The sequence below is a fragment of the Anabrus simplex genome, chromosome 1 (assembly GCF_040414725.1).
Source record: "Anabrus simplex isolate iqAnaSimp1 chromosome 1, ASM4041472v1, whole genome shotgun sequence".
Taxonomy (NCBI): domain Eukaryota; kingdom Metazoa; phylum Arthropoda; class Insecta; order Orthoptera; family Tettigoniidae; genus Anabrus; species Anabrus simplex.
Genome location: NC_090265.1, coordinates 1170583258 through 1170605302, shown reverse-complemented (window position 1 = coordinate 1170605302; position 22045 = coordinate 1170583258). Strand labels below are relative to the sequence as shown.

At 38.2% G+C, this 22045-nt stretch overlaps 1 protein-coding gene across 1 annotated transcript in view; it reads right to left on the bottom strand.

Annotated features, from left to right (window-relative positions):
* Positions 1-5004: 5004 nt before the first annotated feature.
* The window catches only part of ATPsynO (ATP synthase subunit O, mitochondrial), a 120129-nt gene continuing 103088 nt past the window's right edge, over positions 5005-22045 (bottom strand). Inside the window, exon 6 of the mRNA XM_067137494.2 lies at positions 5005-5370. Coding sequence (XP_066993595.1) covers positions 5170-5370 — 201 coding nt within the window. The 3' untranslated portion in view covers positions 5005-5169. The remainder of the gene's footprint in view (positions 5371-22045) is intronic.

Sequence of the window (22045 nt, the reverse complement as noted above, 5' to 3'; positions counted from 1 at the left end):
GTAGTAGGGGTTGTGGTGGTGACAAGCGTGGTGTGGAACGAAGACGATGGCAGTAGTTGTGACATGCCGTGAAATGACGGTGTTGTGATGGGCAGCTCAAAGGCGTCTGCCAAGTACTGAAGACAAGGCGTCGCTGTGTAATAGTAGCCAGCGAAGGTCACCCCGTTGGAAAGAAGTGTCTGGACGGCAGCTATTGTGGTGAGTTGAAGCAGGACCCGCCGTGTTGGAAGAAGATTATCCTGGACCCCGAGATGCATTCTCAGCTGGATAACCTTGCATGCGAAGGTGGTTGAGTACATCTTGATCAGTGAGGGCGAGATCAACGCCGTGTAGGATGCAGTTGGGCATTGTAAGGGAGGCCGACTTCCCACTGGGTGTCAGGCCGATATGCTTCTTTGGAGCTCAGCGAGGTGTTAAAATATAGGTGCTGAGTCACCCTGCCGAGCAAAAAAAGGGAGATGTTACTTGGAGTAAGCGAGCAGTTTGCTTTGGAGATCCCAGGTGACCTTCTTCTTCTTGAGAAGTTTTCATTCCCCGCCCAAAGGGCGGGCCGACCCCTAGAGAGTTATGCTCTCTCTCGGGCCAGGAGAAGTGAAGGGAAGAGGCGGTTTGGTAGATGAGTAAGATGGGTAATGGGGCTACGATGTGAGGAATAGGGGATTTGTGAGACAGGATGCGTAAAAATTGAGGGGGGTTAAACAAGAGTGCCAGGATGTAGTTGATTAGAGAGGAGCGTGGCGGCGATCTGGTTTAGCGAAGTGGTGAAAAGTTTGAGGTCAGCTTGCAATTGCAGTGGGAAGAAGGAACAAATGGATACAGGAGGTGGGCGAACAGAATATCCATACTGTGGAGAAGGGGCTGGCCGGGTGCGACGTCGTGTGGGTGTAGGAGATGTTCGAGGAGGGGAGCAGGAAGGTTCAACTTTATGGCGATGGCTGAAGATGCAGACTCCATTGAGAAGATGATGGCGGACGTCTGCTTCCGTAGGTAATTGTAGCCGTACCAAGAATGTAGACTTTATTTTGTAAGACTTTAATTTAACCTGTGTGATATTAATGTGTTCATTCATTATAATAGAATTGATACTATAGGTTAATACCTTATTTTGTTTTATGTTACACTGCTTGATGCTCAGTATATTAGAATCTAATAATATTATGTAATCTTACAATACCAAGTAGTCTATATTAAAAATGTATGACAATGGAGCTCAAAAATAAATAAATATATTTTCAAAAACTATTATTCACAAAATAACAAAAATAAAAATAAGTACAGTAAATAATTCCATAAACAAAAGTATATCATTCAGTTAGGGTATTAATGTGAAGTTCCATTTTACCAGAATATTTGCATATATTGACTTTTGAAAAAACTTGAGCAAATTATCTTCTAATCTTACCTCATCCACCTTAAGTTTCAACAAGGTCTATTCAGGTATCGTGCTTGTCTCTGTTGGAACTAACATCAACGAAAATTTGAAATGTTTCATATGCTTCTAAGTGGAAATAAAAAAACACATTTCCTGAAAAATTATGTTTGCTGCAAATGTTGAGTTTTGAAAAAACGCTCCTCAATTATGTGTTACAATATACTATTATACAGACTAATAAAAAACACCTCAATTGTGTATTAATTAAACCAGCATGGGCTGCACATAACCTTACTGTTTTTCCACCTTTAGCGCTAGTAGTCACTTGCACGTTCCAAATTCAATTATATTCACGACCGCATAATACTAAAAACAAACGTTCAACATCCGTGTTCAGTATATTAGTACATATCAAAAATGCACAGTCTTCCACTATCCAACTGAGCTATGGTGGCCTAGGTCAGATTTGTTCTGTTGGAAAGGACTTGTAGTGTTAGTGTTCCCAGTGTGAAGGCATGATAGGTTATGATAGTGTAGTTACAGGTCATTAAGGATATTGTGATGTTGGCTGTTTTCTTATTAGTTGTTGATCAGTGTTATAGTTTGTTGTTCTTGTCAGAGATCCACATGTGATGATAGTTACATTGCTATGTTCATCATACAAATGGTGCATGATTAAATAACTTTTTTCTTGTTCAACAACCCAAGAACATATACTCATGCATTATGTTATTTAAAAACTAACAAGACATTAAATATGGTTTTTATTTATTGTATGGCAAGTATACAAAAGAAAAAGAAAATGTACACTACATACAAGGACAAGAATGTTGATAGCGTTCACATTTACAAATCAATGTCCAGTTGCTGTAGCCATTCTAAGAAGGGGGGTGTAGCACTGATGACATCTTGGGCTGGTCCACCATACTTCCTCAGAGGGCACTCCTCAATAATGTGCTGCACTGACTGGAAAGGGGCTCCGCAATCACAGGCAGGGGATTCTCGAAGTCCCCACTTATGTAGCATGGCATTATATCTAGCGTGGCCTGTTCTTAAACGGTTGAGTTTAGACCATTGGTGTATCTTCAGGTGAAATCCTGGGAGTCCTGTTGTGGGGTCTTAGATGCCTTGGTGTTTCACACATGCAGAGCTCCAGCTTTGATGCCATTTTTCCTGGATATTGAAGCCAGTTACATCATGCCATATTGATTTAAGACGAGTAGGAGGTAGGTCAGTAAGGACCTCATGGATTGGGAGATTTTTTTTTTTTTTTTTTTTGCGAGTTGTTTTACGTCGCACCGACACAGATAGGTCTTACGGCGACGATGGGACAGGAAAGGGCTAGGAGTGGGAAGGAAGCGGCCATGGCCTTAATTAAGGTACAGCCCCAGCATTTGCCTGGTGTGAAAATGGGAAACCACGGAAAACCATTTTCAGGGCTGCCGACAGTGAGAGATTCTGTGGATGATCAGGATGGTGTAACTTTTTCCACTCGCGTATAGTTGCTTCCTGTCGTCTCAGTTCTGGAGGTAGTATGTTACTGATAGTACAGCCACGTAGTGTGCCTGTTATGGTTCTCGTACATTTGTTCAAATGGACGTCAATCTTCCTAGTATGAGCGCTACGTTGCCACACCAGGGCACATTGTTCAGCCATTGGATAAATCATTTTGAGGGCAGTAGTGCGTAGTGTGGATGCATCAGCTCCCCATGTCGAACCAGCTAGTTTCTTCATGTTGTTTCTTGACTTAAGTTTCTGACTTGTATTTTCCAGGTGTTTTTTATATGTTAAAGAACGGTCTAAGGTGATGCCAAGGTACTTGAGGTTGAAATTATGTTTAATTCTTTGTTGGCAGAAGACAACGTTGAGCTTTTGGTGAGCTATTTGGTTACACGGATGGAATGAGCATACTTCTGTCTTAGCTGGATTTGGGCAAAGTCTCCAAAGTAATATAAGTTACTGCTACACACAATATGGTAATGTAATAATATAAATTTATTGTTTTAACACCTACTTTAATGGTTTTCGGAGATGTCGAGGTACCGGAACTTAGTCCTGCAGGAGTTCTTTTACATGCCCATAAATCTACCGACACATGGCTGATGTATTTCGAGAACCTTCAAATACCATTGCACTGGCCAGGATCCAACCTCCCAAGCAGGGATCAGAAGGCCAGCGCCTCAACTGTCTGAGCCACTCAGCCTAGCAAATACAGAAACGCTACTGAATTCTATTAAAAATGTCAAATGTGAACAGTTTAGAAAAACTGGTTTAAAGATTTAGTATCTGTTATACATCAAATCAAGATCCAGATTGAATGTAAACTTGGAACAAATTTTAATACAACAGTTTTTCAAATGTTTTGTTATTTGCCATTCTTTTAGTTCAATAAATTCATACATTTGAGGAATATTACATTGTCTATATCAAGGTTTTTTCTGTCACAATGAAGAACCATACACCCCCTGAGACCAGAAGAGAGGTGAGTATCTTGCTCACCAAACTATACTCAAGCTGCCAGAAGGATGCAGTACAACAGTTACTCATGGACTGATATCTCAACCTCTTGTAGCTCAAAAGTAATATACTGCTACACACAATATTTAGCCAGTGATCTGTCCAGCTAACATGAAATGTTGCAGCTAAAACCATGTAAACTTTTCTCATTCACTGTACACCAGACATACTTTAAGATAATACCAGATGGCCAATTTTGTATGTAGGAGAATCTCACCATTACTAAAACTGCCACGTAACCTTGAAAACTAAGCACTGATAATATACTGGTAAAGTATGCAAAGATGATCTTTGCTTTAATTTTTTTCTATATGCACTGATGTTAGCAGTGATCAATGATGGAAGTAAACCTATCACTGTATTCATTTTTAATAATAATAATGTTATTTGTTTTACGTCCCACTAACTACTTTTTAAGGTCTTCGGAGACGCTGAGGTGCCGGAATTTAGTCCCGCAGGAGTTCTTTTACGTGCCAGTAAATCTACCGACACAGGGCTGTCGTATTTGAGCACCTTCAAATACCACCGGACTGAGCCAGGATCGAACCTGCCAAGTTGGGGTTAGAAAGCCAGCGCCTTAACCGTCTGAGCCACTCAGCCCGGCTGCATTCATTTTTAAAAGAATCATACTCAAAAAGTGTTGAAATTTATCTCAAGTCATTTTTTGTAACCTGATAGTAAGGATAATAATGTAAATTCATGAGCAAGGGCAGATGTTATATCAATAACAGAAATGTGGTAGAGGCAGTGGCCTTACTTTGAGATTTTTTTCTTTCTTTCTGTGTCAAAATTAACGAATGTAAACATTATTACTATTTATCCCACAATATATCAGAGTACTGCTGTTAAGCAATGGTAGGCAACATTAGTTGTAACACAGCAATCTACAGGCCCGGTGACCAAGATGTTTGACCTCTTAAAACAATTGTCCGTAACTACAATTTGCTCTTTGATGGTAAAGCCAGATATAGCTTGGTGCATCTAATTGGGTGTCGAAGACATTTGGTTACCCTACTCCTATGTGCATTAAAAAATACAAGGCAAGAGGTAATCATTTTTCTTGCTGTGGTATTTGATGGAATTTTCAGGGTGATCTAAAAAATCACACACATGCATCAAATCTGGACATTTAAGTTTAATAATTTTTATTTTTTACACAACACTTTATATACAGTTATGTCTAGCCCATATGCAAAAGGTTTTCAACCAAATATGCATGGAATCAAGGCTGACTTTGCAACTAACTTGTACGTTGTACAGGGAACCAGAATTCTCTCTCTTCAGACAGCAGCCTGAATTAAGTCATTGTACTTCTTTATTTTACTAGCAATGCTCATATCAACATATTTATCACCAATGCTTACAATCAAGCCACCAATTATTGCAGGATCAACTTTTGTAGTAAGGACTAATTTCTCTCCTTTCTTCAAAAAGGCTGCTAGTGCACCTTCTAGATCCTTCTTCGTGGCTTCATCTAGAGGCTGAAAGAGACAAAAATGTCAGGTTAAAATAAACAACAATAAAAATGCATACATACATCCTTCAAAAGTCTTATTACGTATAAAATCAAGTCCTATCTCTCTAAACAAATAGGAATTTGAAAAAGGACTAACTCATGCATAATCTTTCGGAGACAAAAAATATCTCTCATAGTATTTTGGACTTCATGAAAACTGCATTCATGCTTAATATTCATCCGTTCGTGCTTTCACAGATGGCAATTTGGCCACCCATCATTTATAATAATTTTCATAAATGTTTCTCCATTTCACCTGCTCCATTTCAAAATAATTTGGGCTGCATCTCTGAGAAACTTCATAAGAACATTTTTCACCAGAAAATAAATTGTTTATTACATAAATCAGAGAAATCTTCTAAATAATTGCAGTTCCTCTTATAGTTACTAAAATGGTAACACATTTTCAGTCGAACTTTGTTTTACACTAAGCCTGTTAGAACTATTTTCCTTAAATAATGTAAAAAAATATATATATATATATGTTTACTGTTATATTTTTTCTATAAAAACCTTTCTTTTTTTAGATAAAATACTGAAGAAAAATTAAACTTGGAGGACTGAAAATGTATTACCTCCAGGATTCGAAGAATGTCTTCATGATCGTTGTACCGCTGAGCCTAGACGAAAAGAGCAGGTAACTAAGTCGGTAACTTATTGGTTCGTATTCTCTAAAGAAAAAACACAAACACGAAGCTAGTCTATATTTCATAACAAATACACTCAACATACTGAAAGATAAACACACTAGACTACAGACAAAAATCAACAAGCAGTCTCTCATAGTGCATTGGCATTGCCGGTGGCTCCAAGTAGCCTATGCAGTGGTATGCACAAGCCATACGTCTTGGTAGGTGTGCTATTTACCAACTGATGAGCCCAACTTAGCACACTGGGTCTAAATGCTGGCAACCAGAAATGAGTTAGCTGGAAAATTTACGATGTCCAATAATGGACCAACTATATTGGTATTATAATGTCCAGTGTGCCAATAATAAACCGTGTGCCGTGAGCTCGCCGTTCCTGTGAATCGATTCACTCAGACACTTGAATGAATCGATACACTGCTTCGAATCATACAGCCAACACTACTCACAAAATCAATTAGTGCATATTAAAGGTCAATTACAACATCACACAGATCGTATTCGGGATTTGTTGTCTCTTAATTTGCAGGAAAATGTGCGGCAAGAGTGTTAATCGTTGTTAACTTCATTTTCCGAGTTGTTTGACAAAATTGTAAGCTTGCTTGAAGGGCATGAATTGTCTAATTCAATATCTACCTCTCCAGGATCTTGTGGAGGGGATTGTAATTAACTACTGAGTGAATCTCCAGTTGTGCCTCAAACAAGTGAAGGTGTTACTCCAATTTCTATTTCTACAGCTTCTAAGCTTGTACCATGGTCACTAGTGCTAATGTAATTCGGGAATCTAATGTGGGAAACGCTTCCCAGGGTTCTTCTGCTCCTTTTTCAAGTGCTTTGGTGCCTGTAAATTGTGCATGTAATGTGTCTTCTGCGCATGTTGGCATGCCAGCTAATATTTCCATGGCACCTACTAACTCTACCGTTTCTCAGTGTCAGCTTACCTTTGCTGCACATCCTGTTTCTCATGCGATAGTGCAGATCTATTCTCCTACCCAAGTGCCATTTGTACTAAATGTTCCTTTAGGTAGCATAACCCTTAAACAAGTACCCAATGCTCCAATGGTTTCTCAAATTTTGTGAGAACATTTCGCAGATGAGGATATCTGCGCCTGTTACATTACAGTCTAATGCTAGTCCTAACCTCACTTTTAGTGCTCCATCCTTTTCTCAAGTGCACTCAAATCAGGGTTATTATGCTGCTGTAATTCCTTCTCAGGACCAATCCACTCCTTCCCAGACATCTCCTACACCTGCCTTTTCCCAGATATTTTCCAATTTACCTCATCCATTGACAACCATATTTAAGGGATTGTCTAAATTTACTGCCAATTCTATTGATGAGGTTCTATATTTCCTTTGCTTCTTAATATAATTTAAAGATCAGGCTACTGTGTAAAATTTGAGTAATGATCACTTTTTTCAAGTCTTATATCCAGAAGTATCTGGAGCTCTTTGAGCATATAATTAGAGCCATTTCTGAAAGATGGCCTGTGGATCAGTTTCATGCGCATGTACTTGAACTCTTCTCATGCCTTGTCTTCGTTAGTGCAGAAACACTATTTCAGAGTGCAACATTTGAATGAATCTTTGTCAAAGTATATTCAGGATATTAAATTCTATGTTAGAATTTTTATACTTAACTACTCAGAGTCTCAAATGGTTGCCAGCATTGTTGAGGGTCTTGCCCTAACTATTGGTCATATCTTGCTCTTTCACCATGACCAGCAACTTTTGCTTAACTGGAAGCTATTACTGTTTCTGCCGAAGGTATTAGATATGTCGACCCACTACGGGTTGGGTTAGCTACCCCTCCTATGAGTATGCCTCTTCCTCAGGCTACTAAATCTGCTTCTTCACTTTCTTCAAAGCTAAGTAACCCTCGTGCATGTTTTAGTTGTGGCTCTACTAAACATTTCCAGAGGAATTGTCCTAAGATTGGGCCCTTAGGCAGTTAAAAATCCAATGTGGGTAGAGTCTCATCCACTAGTAATTCTTGTCAATACTGTGGGTCGAATAGGCATTTTCCAGGCAGTGGACCTGGGCGTCCTGGCAACAGTAATTCTAGATGACTAACCACCAATTCTTGTGCTGAACCTCAAATGGTAGCTTCAAATTTTGTTTGTTATAACTGTACAGTATGTTAAAGGATGATTCACCTTAATTCTGAGGTTGATGTTATGTCCCTGTCTGAAACTTTTCCACAATCTTGTGGCATTTCTGCTGTTCCCCTTGTAAGTTAACTTACATATGCTTAGAGGTAAATAATGAATCTGTATGTGCATTGGTAGATTCAGAAAGTAGCATCACATTGATGAGTGAGAATTGGTATAATTCAATGAAAACTCTAAGTTACCTCCACTGAAATCAGTATTCTTAACTTGCCACACTGCTAATTATAACCCTTTGAATATAGTAGGATCTCTATTATGTCAAAATCAGAATCCATGCTTTTACATGGAAAATGCCTGTACTGGTATCTAAAGATTTACGTTGTCCTTTCATTTTAGGTGCAACATTTATTGTTAAAACTGGTATGATTTTGGATCCGCAGTTCAATGAACACCATTTTAAATTTTCCATAAGAATCTATAAGCTGTGTAGTCGCTCCCCTATTCTTCCTTGTAATGTCAATGCTATTCCTGAAGATACTTGTGAACCCAAAGCTTTTGATTTTGATCATTTGCCTGAAGAACAGGCCAACCAACTCAAGAATCTCCGCAATAAATTTTCAGATGTATTTACTGACAAGTGAGGTGTAAGCAATGTTTTAGAGTACAAAATTGAAGTCACTGATAACGTACCTGTCTGCTCTCCTCCGTATCGCCTGTCACTACCTAAAATTAAAGCCCTTATTATTGACCAAATACTAGCTGATGGTGTAATACGTCTTGCTGAGGAATCCGAGCACCTCACTGTGTTTGCCACTGACTGAAACCTCTATGAATTTGAAAGGGTTCCGTTTGTCTTCAGTACAGGAGCAGCTATCCTTACTCAGTTACTAGATAATGTTCTGTCAGATATCAAGTTCAAGTTTGTGTACAATTACCTTGACGATTTGATCATTGTTACCGCAACATTTGAAGAGCTCCTTATCCATCTCAATGAAGTCCTTGAAAGACTGTGCAAAGCAGGCCTAACCCTCAAGGCTAGCAATGTTATTTTTGCACAACCCCGAATGTCATTCTTGGGGCATATTGTCTCAGAGAAAGGCGTTTCCATTGATCGTTCTCATACATCCGCCATCCAAAATTTTCCTATCCCTGAAGATGTTAAAACCTGTAGTCAGATTCATTGGCATGGTCAATTTCTTTCGTAAATTCATCCCCAATTTTGCTGAAAGAGCAGCTCCATTAAATGCCTTGAGAAGAGAGGATGCAAAATTCATGTGGGGTGAAGCTCAACTTGAAGCCTTTTATGATTTGAAATCTGCTTTATGTAATACTCATGTTCTGGCAATCCCAGATTTTTCTAGACATTTAATTCTTCAAACCAATGGCTCTTCGACAGGTATATCTGGTGTTCTCCTTCAGGAATTGGAAGATGGACATTGTCCCATTTCTTATGCTTCATGTAGTCTAAATCCTACTAAGCGAAACAATTCTATTTATGAATTGGAAGCCTTACTGTTGTTTCTCCTTTAGAACGGTTCAGAATGTATCTTTAACATCTCCATTTCGATCCTGAAACAGATAATCAGGCACTGAGTTGGGTATTGGCCACAAAACAAGATGGACCGGTCATCTTGCACGTTGGGCAGTATGCATCTCAGCATTTCAGTTCAAAGCTCGTCGCATTCGTGGCACTGAAAATGTTGTGGCTGATAGCCTTAGTAGAATGTTCTATCCAGGTAGTTCTGATTCTCAATCAGAGCCTTCAAATCCCTCTCCTAACCAAGTTTTGGCCTTTGTGAATGTAGTTCTAACTCGCCTTTTCTTTTCAAAGATATTTCTAAACATCAGGAAGAAGAAGCGGAATTAAAGGCTATTAGTGACAGGATTAAATTTGGCGAACATGTTATTCTTAAGAATGGTGTACTATGTTGTCCTGCTCGTGGTAGAAGAGAGCCCAAAATTGTCGCTCCTCTTAACCTTTTCAAATATTTTCATGAATCCCCATTTGGTGGTCATCTTGGTGTTTACAAAACTAGAGAGAAAACCTGTAAGAATTTCAGCTGGAAATCCATGGATGGTGAAATCCGTACTCTTGTCTAATCTTGCAAAACTTGTAACATTAGTAAACCTGCACCTAACACTCGCCTAAGTCTGCCGTCATCTGAGCAAGCTTCTCGTCCTATGGAGAGATTATTCATAGATTACACTGATCCTTTCCGAGGTCACGGACCGACCAATGCTTCATACTTGTGTGTGTTGACGCCTTCTCATGTTTTATGTGGCTGTTCCCAACTCGTATGGCTAATGCTAATACTACCATCACTTGTTTGAAACAGATCTTTGCTACCTTTGGACACCAATTTTTAGTAAGTGACAATGCCAGAGCTTTTATTTCTGTCAGTTCCGTAATTTGTTTTGATTTGTCAATTTCTCATGTAACCACTACGCCGTATTATCCAAAGATAAATTACGCCGCAAGAGTTAATCGAAACCTTAGATCTGCTCTTATTGCCTATCACCCTGCTGACCACTCTTAAGTGGGATTCATTGCTCAATTGGTTGTCTTTTGCATTTAATTATGCTGTCCATGAGAGTCATAAACAAACGCCTGCTTCATTAATGCTAGCTTTTACTCCTAATTCTCCACTTTCAAATCTATGGTCCATTAACGATCTCCTTCCTGACGTCGCCAACCCAGAAATCATCCGTGCTACTTGGCATCGTGCGCATAAAAATGTGAAGGTTTATTACGCTTAAGTTCAACGTAACTACAATCATGGGCAAAGACTGCACAATCTGTCTGTGAGTGACCAGATTTTTGTTAACATTCATCCTGTCAGTAGTGCTGTGGACCATGTAGTTAGTAAGTTAGCCCCCAGATTTCAAGGTGCCTGCATGACTTTGAAATTTCTTACCCCAAGTGATCCTGAAAGGAAGAGGATCAGTAGAGTGCACATATCGCAAATAAAGGTACCCTAGTTATGTACATTCCTTGATCTGTGTCCATTTATGTCTTACTTGTAAGAGTAATAAATAAGTTTCAAGATTGTGAGCAACTGCAAAATGACCTCGATAATGCTGTGAGATGGACAGTAGACAATGGTATGATGATAAACGGGGTTAAAAGTCAGGTTGTAAGTTTTACAAATAGGAAAAGTCATTGTAAATGCTTAGGTCTTAATATAAGGAACGATCTTCATTGGGGTAACCACATAAATATGATTGTAAATAAAGGGTACAGATCTCTGCACATGATAATGAGGGTATTTAGGACTTGTAGTAAGGAAGCTAAGGAGAGGGCATATAAGTCTCTGGTAAGACCCCAACTAGAGTATGGTTCCAGTGGGGGGATCCTCACCAGGATTACTTGATTCAAGAACTGGAAAAAATCCAAACGAAAGCAGCTCGATTTGTTCTGGGTGATTTCCGACAAAAGAGTAGCATTACAAAAATGTTGCAAAGTTTGGGCTGGGAAGACTTGGGAGAAAGGAGACAAGCTGCTTGACTAAATGGTATGTTCTGAGCTGTCAGTGGAGAGATGGCATGGAATGACATCAGTAGACGAATAAGTTTGAGTGGTGTCTTTAAAAGTAGGAAAGATCACAATATGAAGATAAAGCTGGAATTCAAGAGGGCAAATCGGGGTAAATATTCATTCATAGGAAGGGGAGTTACGGATTGGAATAACTTACCAAGGGAGATGATGAATACATTTCCAATTTCTTTGCAATCATTTAAGAAAAGGTTAGGAAAACAACAGATAGGGAATCTGCCACCTGGGCGACTGCCCTAAATGCAGATCAGCAGTGATTGTTCCAGAAAAGTCTATTATTTTATGGCCGGCCAGTCCATACACATGTGTTACCCCTGTGTATATAGATTTTAGCAATGATCGATATCAGTAAGGAATAGGAATTGTCATTTGTGACTATATTAGATATCCTCCCTAGGTATTTGTTTCTTTTAAATGTAATGGATTTTGTATGATTAGGTTATATGGTTTATGGTCACAACTTAGGAAATTCTAACTGTAACCCTTCAGGCTCGGGGGTAAAATCCTGTAGGTTATAACCTTTCGTCTTTTTTAAAAAAATTATTGAATAGTGCTGGGTTCTGGTATCCTAAATCTCAAGTGTGGGAGGGAGTCTCCGCATGGAGCATGTATTGAGCTACCGGTTGGGTGACGCTACTTTAGTTACTACAGTAAAATAAAAATACTCAAAAACACCCTTGACTATCATCGCTTTCTTCTATTCTTCATCAAAATACTTCAGAATGGTTGGACGCTGGCCTGGCCTAATTTATTCCCCTTTTCTGCTGCGTATCTGTTTGTGTTGCAGTTGCTGCAAAAATAATTGGTCCATCTGGTGGGCAAACTACTGTGCCTGTTTGGATGTCACACTAAACTACTTGATCTCAACGGTCCAATACTGGGATCGAGTGGTCGGAATGTTCCTGCCTTTATGTGGCTGGACTGAGTGAGTTTGTTGGCAGCCGGCTGGTGTCGACAGCTGCATAAATCAGCGATACCTAAAAGAAAGGAAGCAGATGCATACCGACGTTCCTACAGTGAATGGCATCAAAGTGGTGACGTGAGGCAATAACCTCCAATTAAAAAATAAATAAAAGTGTGTCAGTTTCGAGCATAGCTCGAGTTTGTGGGGTGGAAGATGTGGCCGGATTTGAGACAGCAGTGGGAAAAATCCTTCTTCATTTATTGTTTTAAAAATTATTTATGTTGTATAAGATATAATCGTGTTTGGACCTGTGAAGAAAAAAAATTTTTGATTGGAACTTTTGTAGTTTAATGAAAAATATCTTACTTTGGGATTTTTTTTGTATAAAATTATTATTATTATTATTGTGAAATCTTTTGTATCAGGTATCTACGAGTTTTAATATTTTACTTGTGAAACAGACTATACCAACACGTGCCGTTTTAGTGGCAAAATTAGAGTTGCGTAAAAGAAATATCTCGAACACTGGTCAGCAGAAATGTGAAGAGAATTCTGATTTGTCGAAATAAAATAAAATTTAACTGGTGAATGTGAAAGTCGAGGCTAAAATGCTGTAGCTTGATTGTTAACCTTGTGCCTGCATCTTTTCCTGCTCCTCGATCTCTTCCGCTGCTTCGTGGGAGCGAAACTTGCCTCCAGGTCTTTTGCTTCTGACCATCCTTGACGGCAGTCGTGCTCCTGCATCAGTCCCACCATGGGATACCTGTCTCAGGGTAAACACTATTTCTACTTATTATAGCTCGCTCATTAACTTAATTTAAATGTAAATTTTCCTTTTGCATCTCTGTTTACCCTCGGAATTCACATTCACCGCTAAAATTGTTATGACTTTTGTGCTGGTCATATAATTTTTGTTTTTTTGGAGGCAATTTCCATTTTTTAAAAAAACCTTGTAAGTAACACGTTATTTAAATTTTCCTTGGGTCTGCCTCCCGTAGTTCAGTTTTGCTTAACACATGCACCGAAAATCAATGTTCTTTACTGGAAGTGTTTTAGGTATGGATACTAGGTTTCGGTGCCCCTGTGTTAAGATTTTATCTTTTTTTTTTTTTTTTTTCTTAATTTGGTAAAATGGGATTAGCCCTCTTTAAAAATTATGAAAATTTTTTTTGGTATAGTGCGCATATCTGAAGGCGCAATTAACATTTATCTTTCTGTATTTTCTTAAGTGTAAAATGGAAAGCTTCCTTTGTACGTAGCACATATCTGCAGGCACAGTTACAACTTTAGTCTTGTAAATGAATTTCTTTCTTTCCTTGTTGATGATGTTTGGTTCGTCCTTCTATTAAGTTATTTGTTTCTTTCAATAAAATGTTAAGGGTGATTACCATTGAACAATTCTTTTTCACAACGGATATGTTCCATCTACCTTGTAGGGTTTTCATGCCGCTTCCCACATCCTTTTGTAGATGTCACGTTTCCCAACCTGTTGTTAACGTATTATGCTACTTCGAGTTAATGAACCTTGTGTTTGTTCTTATGTTTTTATTGTGTTTTCAAATTCATAAAATTTACCATCAAATTTATTATTATCATCATTATTTCACTTACGTAATCAGTGTTATGGTTACAATCAATATATTCATCCTTACTGAATTATCATTCTTTTCTGCGAAGTATGTTGCCAAAAATAATCAAGGTTCATTTAATCACTTCTCTTTCACCACCTTTAGCTACAGTAATTTGAAATTACCAGCCACCATGAGTAGAACACAGGATTGTCAAGAATTCCTGGTTTGTCGTTAAGTATTCTTAAATGTATGTACCAACAGCATTTAAAGAATTTAGGAGATTATCGTTGTGTGTCAGCTATTGTAGTTCCAAAATATTATTCTAACATAAAAGTCATGTATTTATGACATCTAGCTGGTATATCAACAATATCAGAAAAGCATACTCACTTTTGGATCAAACTAAACCGTGGATTCTTCAGCCATACAACCCCAACTATAATAGTACCCAATCACTAATTTTTGAATGATTGGAAAATGCATATTTCTGTCTTAGAAACAATATGTTGACCATTTTATGTGACACTGATGCCATAACATACTTATTTCTACCATTTTGTAATTTAGTTTGACTTTTGGCCTGAATTCACCTTAATATTTATGCAAAAGCATAAGCAAGGACAAAAATACCTTTCAACATCATCAAGAACATCATTTTCCAATTCTAGTTTTCTGGGTGTGGTTTAAAAGCACTAGTCATCTCTTCCTATCTGTATACATCTTCTGTTCCAGGATATCTTTCCATTTGAGACCTCTCCCCTCCACATCTGATAATCACAGTCCATCCAGTGTTTCCTTGGCCTTCCCCTTGGTCGTATGTTTGAAGTATTTTCTGGCCTGTCTCTTGACCTTCATTCTCATAATTCTAACGAATCTCATTTCTGTTGCCTGAATTCTGCTGTAGTCATTGATTAGTAAAGTACATGTCTCTAAACTGTATGTGAAAATCTGATAATGATGATTGTTGTTTTAAGGGGCCTAACATCAAAGGTCATCGGCCCTATGTGAGAATCAGAACTAAGTAGGTGTGGTAGAGGGTTGTTTTGCTTTCTGTGGTATTTTGCAGTCCCAAATAAGATTTCTGACTTGACTGTAAAAGTCTGATTCTTTCTGTATCCCGCTGAGTATTTCCTGTTTGACAGTACTGTCTTAGGAGATTGTGCTTCTGAGGTACTTGAAAAAATTATTCTAATTTTGCTTCTTCCAAAAAGAGGTTTAAGTTAATTCCTTTCCTGTTGATGGTCAATTTCCACAATCTTGTTTTACTTATCTTCATATTAAATTTACTTAACACACTGTTCCACTCAGTCAGTTTCTTCTGTACTTCAGCTTTTGTTACTCCCCATAACACCACATCAGCAAATACCAGGACATTTGGTCTACTGTCCATTTTCTTGATAGACTTTATGATCTTATCCATTACTATTACGAACAAGAATGGTGATATGGCACTTCCTTGTTTGACACCTCTCTTTGTCTCAAATCATTTTTACTGCCCATTACCGATCTGAACACAGCTATAGCAATTCTGATATAGCATCTTTACTTTGTCAGTTGGGTATTTCGGCACCTTAAGGTCTTCCAGGCATTCCAGATCTTGTTCCGAGGGACACTGCCAATAGGTCTTTTCAATGTCCAAAAATGTAATCACAAGATTCTTTCCATGTTCCCAGTACTTCTCTGTAGGCATTCTTAACATTTTCAATGCGGATCACGCGCTGGGCGCGTGACGCTACTTTATAAGCAGGTGCGGAGCACGCGCCTAGCGCGTCATGGGACGGTTGCTAGGAAATGTAAATCGCAGGTTTCCCGCATGGCAAGAAAGGCTCTAATTGTTATCCCGCACATCGTGTAAGTCCAGTCTACTAGCAGATTCATCCGTAGCCATATCTGCCCATGCGCATTCCGTTTCCCGCGTATTTCCTCTCCAGAGTTGTCGTCATGTCATAATTCATTTATGGGATCTTTGAGCAGCAAGATCACTTCAATGCGAACTAATACACTGCATTTTCTGTTTATTAATTCTTCAGGTGAATTACGAGTGGTTCCGCTTTTGAAATAAATAAATTCCACTACTGCAATATGTTCAGTAAAAGAACTGAACTTGTAACTGTCATTTATTCTTGCATCATATATGTGTATAACACGAAAGAACTTCTAATTGTTATTTATTCCTCATCACTTTTATAAGTAACTTGAAAGAACGTGCAGTAATCATTTTTGACTGCGTCGTGATGCTTATGTTATCATTTTATTTATATTTTTTTCTGATGGCCGACAATGTGGTTCCTTCAACATCACGAGACAAACCCAATTAGCCGAAGTATTTCATTTTTGTTTGTCAAATTCTGTAATAGAGAAGTGTAAATATGAATATTTATGTCTGTAATATACTTTATGCATTTGTTTGCTATCCGAGGTAAATAATGCACAGGAATCTACCGACGCGCGTGGCCTGTGATCCGTCTGGTGACCAGTATTACGTCTCGATTTCAACTACCGTGCGGGTCACGGACCAGGCGTGTGAGTGGGATAAGTCCACAAGTTCAATAGAACTCATCCTACCAACGTACAAAACTTTGATAATTACAACTTTTAAAGAGTCCCACACAAATATTTTGCTCAGGTTGGCAGGTATGTCACGCTCTGCTAATACGCAGTGAACGTGTTAAGGCAAAAATGACATCTTTCCGGAATCCGTGTTGTTCCTCCTCAAGCAGAGGTTCTATTATCTTCCTAAGGGCTGATAACAATAACTTTTTATCAGCAATGTTTCTTGATCCTCTGTTATCTCCAAATTAAATTTACTGTGATCTGCATTAATAATAATAATAATAATAATAATAATAATAATAATAATAATAATAATAATGTTATTTGTTTTACGTCCCACTAACTACTCTTTTACGGTTTTCGGAGATGCCGAGGTGCCGGAATTTAGTCCCGCAGGAGTTCTTTTTACGTGCCAGTAAATCTACCGACATGAGGCTGACGTATTTGAGCACCTTCAAATACCACCGGACTGAGCCAGGATCGAACCTGCCCAGTTGGGGTCAGAAGGCCACCGCCTTAACCGCCTGAGCCACTCAGCCCGACGATCTGCATTAAATATTTCAGACAGCATACTCTCAAAAAGTAAACCTTGTTCTTCAACAAATATGACTGCAGCATATTTTGTTTTTTTACCAACATAAATTTTATTATTTTCCTTGACTCCCTCCAAAATTAAGTGCTGTCTAGTAGAAAATTGAGACTTTCCACAGCAGGCGTATTTGCAGGCTTTACCAAAATTGGGACACACATGTAATGCCTTGCCAAATATTAGAAAGTGAAATAAAAATCGATTGAAAGTTCTGTTACTGACCAGAAATGACAATCACCAAGGATCAGTGTCAGGCCCTGAATGACAGTACACAGATAAGCGGATCCTTGCATCATGTCAACCTTTTCCAAGATAAAAATTATTTGTAGGTGATCTTGAATTTTCTAAAGCAGGCTCCTGTATAAGCAAATTACCAAACAAGGGCAATAGGAACAGAAAGCAACAAGAACATCAACAATGAATTGCAAAGTAAAATCTCAATATTTCCTGGAATGAGAACAATTTCAAACAAATCAGTATTTTCATTAGGGTAAAATGGCAACAACAGATGGCGGTGCTGGCAATTATAATGTTTGTGACGTGAAATGGTAGCTCTAGAAAAATCACCAAGCCACTTTGGTCATCACAAGTTGATTTTGCATTCTCTTCTAGACATACAGATGAATTCTTGTCTGCATGGGGTTTTCAAGAATGCCACTTATAAGATATAAACCCTGGAGTGGTTGTACGGCATCTGAGAGACACCACAATAAAATATATTTGAAACTGCTGGGAAACTACCAAGACCACTGATGGAAATGCCATCTACCTTTCACATAACTATGCACAACCAACATACTAAAGCATCAGCACGCCAATGTTAGTCTAATGTCATATACTGTATATAGTATTGATTGGGAGGAAACTTTAGATATTTGTGAGTGTTAGTCTAACTCGTGTTGTGGTGAGCCATTATTACACAAGTGTCAACGGTGTCTGATAGCCACCATGCGAAATTCACCACTGCAAAGAAAGTCCCTTTTTAAAGTATTATCTTCAATATTATCACAAGAATTATTCTTCAGAATGTCTCGGACTGCATAGTTTCTTACCAAAATGTAAATTTCTCATATTTTTAGCGCTGAAAATGAGTGTAAAGGAGAGGAGATATAACCTTGATCACCTTGATGAAAGATGGATTGTGCTGAATTTGCTTGAGGAAGATTCTGACGATGATGGTAAATTGTATAGTAAGGAGGAGGAGGAGAAAGATGTTCTAGAAATCAGAAGCAAAAGTATAGACAGTGTTACCAAAGTTACGTTTGTAGCCCTCTCTATTAATGTTTTTGGTCTGGCAAATGTGGTGGAAATCTGTGTCACATCGTGTTAATGTTCAACTCGTTTTCTCCTACTGTTTTCTAAGTGACTGGAGGTCATATTCCTAATTTATTATATCTACCTTGCCTAAAACACTCATTCCTATTTTAATATGGGAACTGCATGTTGTGTTTCCATTATTCATTGCGAGGCAGCGCTGAACATATATCTGTCTTGTGCTGCCTTCTGCGCAGGCTAGTGCAACTTCTTGGCCTTGTCTATATCTGTGGCCAATCAGTGCTAGTGAGAATTGTTACGCAACTGACTTCTCGGTGTGGCTTGAGGAAGCCAGCAAGTCGCTTGTTTGCTACGATGGCGAGGAGAATGTTTCAATGTACAGTATGCACCAAAATATACAGTAGTGGAAATTATGTTAGTCTTATTGTCATTATCTTACTTATCGAGATGATAGTGTTGTGATAGTACATATATCACACCCCCGAATTATATGCAGAAGTTAGAGATATTATTGTCAGTATTTGATTTATTATTATTATTATTATTATTATTATTATTATTATTATTATCTGTATTTCATTTGTATATTTTGTCATTTATATTTGTAAGCTGGGAGATATCCACATATGTAGGTATGAGTAATTTGTTTTGCACAAGTGGGAAAACATTGCTATATTGGACTCTGGTAATTTGGATGACTCATGCAGTCATCCCAGTGTCTGATGAGATGTGTTTGATGATGCTTTTGTACTAGGAAAGTTCTATGAGTCATGTGATATACCCCAGCGTTTGTTTATTTCTTGGGACCAAGTATGGGTTCAGGGCATGGTCTTGACGAGAGCATCACTCATGATTGGCTGGCAAGGACCAATCCAGACGTATTATCTGAGAGGAAGGGGAATGCTGATGTCTACAAAGGCTGATCAAACGGCGGGAACCAGAGAATCACTACGGAAGAGAACCTCAACTGACACACTGTACAGGAAGGAAGTGGTGCAATGGACTGGACTTCAAACGTTCGTGGAGCGTAGTCTTGTTATGTTCGTGGAAAGTGGCTGATTGTGGAGTGCTTGTGCATTAAGTATTGTAGCACTTGTGGCGGCCTGGCATTATATGTTAGTGAAAGCTATCTCAGACTTTCCATAATTTACGTTCAGGGTCGACAAGCGTGTGTTACATAAATGTATATATCTTTACAACAAGTGTTAAAGTCTGTGAACACAGTATTACGAGGTACAGTATCTGTGCGATGTTAGAAGTGCTGATTATGAGAATTGGCAAGTAGTATTGATACAGAGGCAGTGAAGGGTATTTATCTACATGTATGTACATTGTTCATCGGACTATCTACAAATGGTAGTTTAGTTCTCGCTTTCGTTTTCCCACTGTTTTCATTGTTGTTGTTGTTGTTGTAAATATGGAGTCTTCCAGCAATATTTTGTGTGTGTATTATATGTACAATTTTGTGTGTTGATGAGGTGCTCATGCACGCATTTTGTTAAGAATATAGTTAGCTATTTTAGAATCAGTGGAGTTATTGATGAACCTAGGTGCAGTTCCTACCTATATAGTCGTTTTCAGGAGGTTAGGTAAGGCCTGCAGCAGATGTACCAGTACGCAGCATTATGTATACGCCCTGGGATATAAAGTTTATCATGCTCTATCAAAATTCGAGGGATCCATTCTGGTGAACTCTGGCGCCCAAACTATGGACATTTCGATACATTATTTTGAGTAATAGTAATTTATTTCAAGTATTTTATGAAGTTTTTGAATATTTTCATTTATGATATATTTTATTGATTATATTTATTCATCATCATCAAATGGTTACAGTGTAAATGTTCAAATGTGCTCCAATGCACAGTAGGCAGTGTTCATCATGATCACACAGATTTTCCAACATATTCTAGAACATAGGTTGCTGTAGAGTCCCGAAGAACGAGATGATCGTCTGAGGTAATGCAGGCACAGTTTTGGGTGGATCTGGACAATTGAAAACTTGCTCCTTTAACATTCCCCACACGTAAGCATCAGGTGGTGTGAGACTGGGGGAATGAGATGGGTAGGGAAACTCAGCCCCGCGGGAAATTACTCATCCTGGAAAGGTTCCTTGCAATATAACCATAGTCTGTCGAGCAGTGTGGCAGGTCGCCCCGTCTTATTGGAACCACTGTCTATTCATCTGCATGTTCCTGGCATGACAAAACCTTCTTAGATCCTGAATAAATGGCCTGATCATGTTTCTATAGCGTTCCTGGTTAAGAGTAAGAGGTGCACCATCACCATTCTCTATGAAATACGGACTTATCATAAAAAGAAAGAAAGGTTCCACCTAATCAATACTTATTTATTATCACATGTATGATGGAATATCATCATCACATGTATAATAGGACCGGTTTCGACCTCTTACAAGGTCATCCTCAGCTACATTAGAATCCTTGCTTCTTGCATAGAGTCGAAAGGGAAATTTGGTTTGAAGTCTCTTTATTAATGTTAAATTGGTTAACGTAAAGTTGAGACTCTATACAAGAAGCTACAGTTGCTCCTTCCACCTAATATTTAACACAGCTGCTTACCACTGAGCATTCTTCTTCACTCATGCTTTATGAAGACTACAGATTTCTCTCTTCACACGAGATTTACAACAATCTAACCACATTATATGTTATTATAAACCCCACTTGAAGTATCAAGCATTTCCCTCGCCCCTACAGCCTAATTTGAGTGAGCGGCAGAAACATCTCATTACTAGCTTTAAAATGTATTTAAACTCCACTTGGAGTAATCAGCAACATTCTTCATCATTATTCTGACGTTTAAACTATTTAGGATCCAAACTTTTCTCTAATGCCCTCAACCAACACAGGGCACCGCTTTACAAGATTCAATGTAGCAATTTGCGTTCTTATAGAACTACCAATATGCAACTTGTTACCATATTTTTAGACAAGGACATTCAAAAAAGTGTATAAATTACGACTATTTGATTGTAAGACTTTATTAAGACTTTATTTTTAAGAATTCTTAACTACTGTCAACAATCTCACTCACCTTTTGAAGCATATTTCCTACAACATCCTCACATTCATCTGTAATTTTTTTTTTTAAACCAACCACAATTAAGAACAATCAGGATCCTGATTTTTTATCTTTCAGATTGAGATTAAGGCTGAAGATGCCCTTAAATAAAGGGCAAAACATGTCCCTATAATTTTATTCACAGATTTTAATTCTTAATTAAAATAACTTTTTATGAACTGAATAGGTGGAATAAATAAACATTAATATTTCTTTGACTTTAGTGGAGCGATTGTTGAATGTTAACGTTTCAAATTTCTGTCCGCGAAGTCGTAAAATGACACAGTCCATCCGAAAAATGATGCAATTTCTGTAAATTTTACATATAAACTGTAAAAGTTGGCAAGTGCATA